Source organism: Gavialis gangeticus, unplaced genomic scaffold, assembly GCF_001723915.1.
Source record: "Gavialis gangeticus isolate Ggan-Ray unplaced genomic scaffold, GavGan_comp1, whole genome shotgun sequence".
Classification (NCBI taxonomy): Eukaryota; Metazoa; Chordata; order Crocodylia; family Gavialidae; genus Gavialis; species Gavialis gangeticus.
Window position 1 is genome coordinate 101909270 of NW_017729025.1, and position 5826 is coordinate 101915095.

At 44.7% G+C, this 5826-nt stretch overlaps 1 protein-coding gene across 1 annotated transcript in view; it reads right to left on the reverse strand.

Moving 5' to 3' along the window:
* Positions 1 to 2816: 2816 nt before the first annotated feature.
* Positions 2817 to 5826, reverse strand: part of ACCS (1-aminocyclopropane-1-carboxylate synthase homolog (inactive)) — a 30321-nt gene continuing 27311 nt past the window's right edge. Inside the window, exons 11-15 of the mRNA XM_019519362.1 lie at positions 5182 to 5227; positions 4882 to 5023; positions 4144 to 4286; positions 3609 to 3762; positions 2817 to 3398 (exon numbers count right to left, since the gene is read on the reverse strand). Coding sequence (XP_019374907.1) covers positions 3103 to 3398; positions 3609 to 3762; positions 4144 to 4286; positions 4882 to 5023; positions 5182 to 5227 — 781 coding nt within the window. The 3' untranslated portion in view covers positions 2817 to 3102. The remainder of the gene's footprint in view (positions 3399 to 3608; positions 3763 to 4143; positions 4287 to 4881; positions 5024 to 5181; positions 5228 to 5826) is intronic.

Genomic DNA, 5826 nt, shown 5'->3' on the forward strand with positions numbered 1-5826 from the left:
GACACAAAAAGCACCCAAAGTCTCTAGCCTACAGGTTAAGTGTGGGGAATGAAGACCTCGAGAATGCATACAGAGCCTATGGCTTGAGGGAAGGTGGAATCAAAGGAAACACTGACCTTTCACAGGAAAGGAAGTTGAGACATCTAGCACAGGAGACACAGAGACCCCATAGCAGGTGGAAGATGGAATGAAGACATAGAAAGCCTTGAAGTGAGAGGTGCAAAGGAATGAAGAAGCCTCCATTGTATGCAGAGCTCAGCCTACAGAAGCTAATGAGTGCATCTCTTCCTGTCAAAGTATTATACCATCAAATCAGTTACTTTTATTCTCATGCAAATTTCCCTGGAATGTTCTTCATTGCCCATTTCTTTTCAGTCAAACAGTATAAGCCATTTTCAGGGGGTCCTCAATAAGCATCAAGCATTTCAGTGGCATCTCTTGGGTCAGAGAGACTTTTGTCCAATCAGTCCCAATGGGAATTCATACTGCCAAACCCCTTTTAGCAGCAACTTCCATAGCTATGTTCTCTGTTTCTGAGGACAATCAAGCTATGATTCCAACCACTTAAGATTTTGTTAGATGGTATTTAAAACTGAAAAGGACTTAAAGCTGGATTTGGGCCTTTGCATCATCCAACTCTCCATTTAGGCACCTAAATGCAACTTGTCCACTTAAAGGTTGATCATAGGAAAGTAGGGCTGGAAGAGACCTCACAAGGTCATCTAGCCCACCCCTCTACTCAAGGAAGGATCATCTCAACTAAACCATCCCAGCCAAGTGTTTGTCCAAACTACTCTGAAAATTTCCAGGGATGGAGATCCCACAACTTCTCCAGGTACCCTGTTCTAGTGCTTGACCACCTGCACACAGAAAGTTCTTCCTAATTGCCAACCAAAATTTCCTCTGCTGCAGATTGAGGCCATTGCTCCTAGTACCATCCCCTGTAGCCACAGAGAAAAGCCCATCTCTATTCTCTCTATAATCACCCATCAGGTATTTGCAAACTGTTATCAAATCCACGCCCCCCCCCCCGGTCTTCTCTTCTCCAGACTAAATACACCTAAGGTTCTTCAGCTGCTCCTCATAAGTCATGCTTCCTAGGCTTCTAATCATTTCTATTGTTCACAGGCAGACTCTTTCTAAATATGTCCACACCCTTCTTGAAGCGCAGGGCCCAAAACTGGAAACAGTACTCCAGGTGAAGACTCACTAGTGCTAAACAGAATAGAAGAATCACTTCTTGTGGTTTACAAGTGACATCCAAGTATGCTGTTGGCATTTTTGTTTTTTGCAATCAAGAACACACTGTTGACTTATAGTCAGCTTATGGTCTACTATAACCCCCCAGGTCCTTCTCTGCACTAATGCAGCCTACCCAGTCATTCCCCAGTCTGTGCATGCAATTATCCCATCCCAAGTTCAGGACTTGTTCCTGTTGAATCTGATTATGGACTATTTTTCCAGTCTATCCAGATCACTATGGATCCTAGCCCTACCTTCCAGAGCATCTGCAACTCTACCCAACTTGGTGTAATCCACAAATATGCTAGGCACACACTAAAAGCCATCATCCAAATCATTAATGAAGATGTTAAACAATACTGGATCCATGACAGACTCTTGGGGGACTCTGCATGATACCTCTTTCAAACTAGACATTGGGCTATTAATGACTAGAGCATGATGGCGTGTTTTACTGTAGAAGCTCGCTCTTCGTTTTGTGAAAAGAAAATAGTGTGTACTAATAACACAGAATTTAGTCAGAATAACGTAGAATGTTGCCTTTCCCTTGAGTCATTCCTTCATCAGACCCTAGTAAGCAATGCCATGCTGGTACAAGCTTGATTACTATTAGAAGTGCAAATGGGCAAGTAATAAGGAGCAAAGATCTCCTTCATAGGCTACAATCAAAACTAACATTCACTTTGATGCCTGGACCCAGTTTGCTCTTAGCCTGCATTAATTCCGATGTAAAGGAAAATATTTTTTCCTCGTCTCAAAGGAAATTAAGTGCAGCAGAAAATGCTTTATGCTAGTTTACCAACTGAATTACAGATTACTGCCATTACACAGAATAACTGGCCTGTCAGAACTTTAAAAAAAAACCCTTCTTTAACTGCTTTGAATATGGTAAAAGGCACAAGCCTGATAGCCCTGAAGATTTATATTTATCCAAAAAACATATAGCTTGAGCAGCATCAGGCCATGCCTCAGTTTTTGTTGCAATTTGGGCATGTATACTCAATGAATCTCTTTATCCTTAACTCTTGTTGTTGGCACTGTCTGCTAAAAAACTATCAGAACTAGTTGTATTGGTGTTTTTTGATATAACGCCAGGAACTGGACTGAGATAACTGAAGCTCATTTTACACAAAGCACCAAACAGAACATGGCTGAAGAAAAGCCTGTGACTCTGAAGTGGAAGACTTCATTCAGCCTTCTCCTTTGATGTCTCTCTTTCTAGCTCACACACCACACATTAAATGATCTGTATATGTACTCAGTTATCTATCCCTCAGCTGAAGAGTCAGCAAAACCTCACAGGAGTCCTGTCTCAGAAAAATAGACTTTTAAGCCCTATGAGGGGGAATCTCACATTTCATGGCAGGCACTTGATTTTAAGTACCAATGCATGTCATTTAAGTGCCTTCCTCAAGAGCCATTCATCTGCTGGAGCTGAAAAAAATTAGTTATTTATGAACATCTTTCAGGGGCTAGGGAACATATAACAGGTTAAATAGCTCAAGATTCTGTCTCCTTAGAAAGGGTGAGAGAAAATAAGCAGCAATATAAAATAGTGACACCAAAGACTGTTATAAGAGAATCAAAAGCTTATTCATTAGAAATGTCATATAAAATACAATGATGTCCAGGACAGGGTTCAGCAGTAGAAGAGAGTCCCAAATCCCTTACCCAAACCCAAGGGAAGAACCTATACAGTACAAAGTAGTGATTTCAGAGAGGAGGGCAAGGGAAAAGGCTTTAAAAAGCAATTTCCTTGCTATACAGAAGAGAGCTCCTTTGCTTCAAGTCACTGCCAAGCAATTAGGGCCCAGCATCAATCCCTGCTCAGACGTGCCACATGAGGAACAGAGGCCACTGCTACTTCCCCACCAGTTTACTGAAAACGTCATAGATCTCTGGCTTCTCTTGTGCAAACTGTTCTGCTGTGTTCTTCTGCAACCAGTCAGATGAGCGCATCTGCTGCTGCAGAAGGCCAATGAGATCACCAAGATTAGAGCCACCAGCACAGCCTGGTTCCTGATGACGGGACACAAAGATGACTTCATCTGTGCTGTCTGCTTTACCCTCTTGGTCTGATTGGCAGGGCTGATCCCTTTCCTCGGCCAATATCTCACGTTCCCGCTCTTCCAGGACCTTACGAATCCGTTGCATGCCTGGAGTGGTTAAAGGGCAGAAACAACCATGGATTGGGACAAAGTTGCAAGAGTCTCAAAATCCCAGCTATATAAATTTAAGATATGAGACAGAAGAGAAATGGAAAAGGCCAGGGTTACAGAGTAGCTTGGAAATGGGAAAAGAGGTAGGGAAGAAGGACTAAAGCTGGAAAGGCTGGGGAAGGATAGGGGATGGGAAGCACTACTCACCTAATTGAAGTCGGTGTGTCTTGTCAGCAAAGATGATGCGGAACCAGCCGGGCTCACTACACTCAAAGGCTTTGCCACAGGACAGCAGGACTTTGTTATCGAGAAAGCGTCGCCAAAGCAGCATCTCCTCCTCAAATGTTCCTGTCCTAAGGTACTGGGAGCAGCAGTACAAACAGGCAAGAGGTTGGTAACATGCAAGGCTCAGTGATTCTTACAGGCTGTGATCCCTACAGAGTTTGGGGAAATGGGGCTGGGAAGTAGGTGAAAACCCTGGGAACTGTAGCTATGGTAGGATAGGGGTGAGAAGAAGGAAACACCTTCAGAGGTGTTACATAAGGTCACAGCAAGAATGAAAGGATATCTACAAAAGGGTCCTTTGCAGGGTAATTACCAGAGAACTCACATATCTCCTTTCCACTCATCAGGAGGACAACATATTAATACATTTGTTACAATTCCAAATTCTACTCCATGATCCACTGTGCGTGCATCTGGCCCAGCCCCAAGAGTAGCCTCCCTTCCTAAGACTACTGACCTTTCGAAAATCAATCCAGACAAAGAAGCCTGCATTACGATTGAGGAAGGGAACTCCAAGGGTCTTCAGTTCATCTGTCACATAGGTATGGGCAGCTTTTAGGCGGGCATGATTGGCCCGCAGATACACTTGATTGATCCAGTCTAGCAAGGGGGAGAAGACAGAGGAACTTCACAAACTAATCAAGAATTCAACTCCACAATGGTTTCAGCCCTTATCATCTGATAAGTGGGTTGGGATCAATAACATCTCTATCCCATCTCACCCCATCCCCTACTTTCCTCACCCTCACTTTTATCTCCTCTGCAGAATGGCAGAAACACTCTTCAAAAGGTTGGTGTCCATGCTGAACATCATTCCCTTTCACCTCCCTGTGGGAGGTGCCCTAGACACCACAGATTCTGGGTTGCTGAGCAGAGCAAAGCTAAAGATCTGACTCAGTTTCTCTCTTCCCACACACTTACACCCCTTTGTTTTTGCTCAACAGACCATGCACAACAGTGACCATTGCTGTGCAAGAAGCCTTCTCACTTGTCCAACCTGTTACTTTAACTCTGCTGGCTATAAACCCTTAGAATTGTCAGCCACATCTTATATGCAGCCCGAGGGTTAAGGAAGGCTGTTAAGTCACCTGCTCCAGGGTACAGATTCCTTGGGAACATAGGGAACAAATCCTCTGAAGTCCTGAGATAACAAAGAATGGTAGATGATCACGTGTGAAACCACTATCTGACTCACCTCTGTCTCTGAGCAGCTGTGCAATTTTGTGCTGGACAGGCCCACAAACCCCATGGAAATAACACAATGAGGCCACAGCATTGGCGACATCTTGGTTCTCTGTGTACAAAGTGCCAAACCGAATCCCAGAGACAGCAAAATCCTGCCAGAAGCACAAGCACAGATTACGCTTCTACAAAGAAATGTTGGAGTGCCAGTACCATCACCTTGCTCTTTTCAGTCTGGGTCCAAGGCCTCAGGAGATACCAGGCCAACTGTACAGTTATGTTAGATGTAGCCTGCCTGGTACATAGCACTCACCTTGCTTATCCCCCACATCACATGAGTCCTCAGTGGATCAGGCAATCTGTGAGTAAAAGGGTACATGAGGGTAGTTAGAGTCATGGGTACTCAAGTTTTTAGATCAGCAGTGCAACATTCCAGAAACAAAAAAGCAACATTTCATTAGGCCCAACAATGCAGCAGGAAACATGGGTCAAGTAGCACAAAATCACATGCTATCTACCATATTTTCCAAAATCCAAGATGACCTCCCAACAAATAGATTCTATACAGGGAAAATAATTATTTTGTTATAATTTTCCAAGTCTAGAACACGGTGATTGGAGGGTCATGTTAAATTCCTTCCCCCTCACTGCTGCAACAGGGAAAAAAGCCCCATCTCCCCTTCCATGCCCCTCCACTACTTGCTGCCCCTGCTGCCTGCCCCCCCTACTACTTGCCCCCACCAGTGATTTCCCCTCAGCCACTTATCCTGAAGTGGCTCTGTCTATCCAACAGTGGCAGCAGGTATGGCCCCAGCCCCCAGAAGACAGTGGCTATGGGTCACAGCCAGAGCTGCAGCAGCTCCCCTGCCCCTGTACCATCTCCCCCATGCTCCCCTCTTCTGCTCTTCCCCCTCCCCCATCACCACAGCCTCCCTTGGACTCCCCCCAGTACACCCCT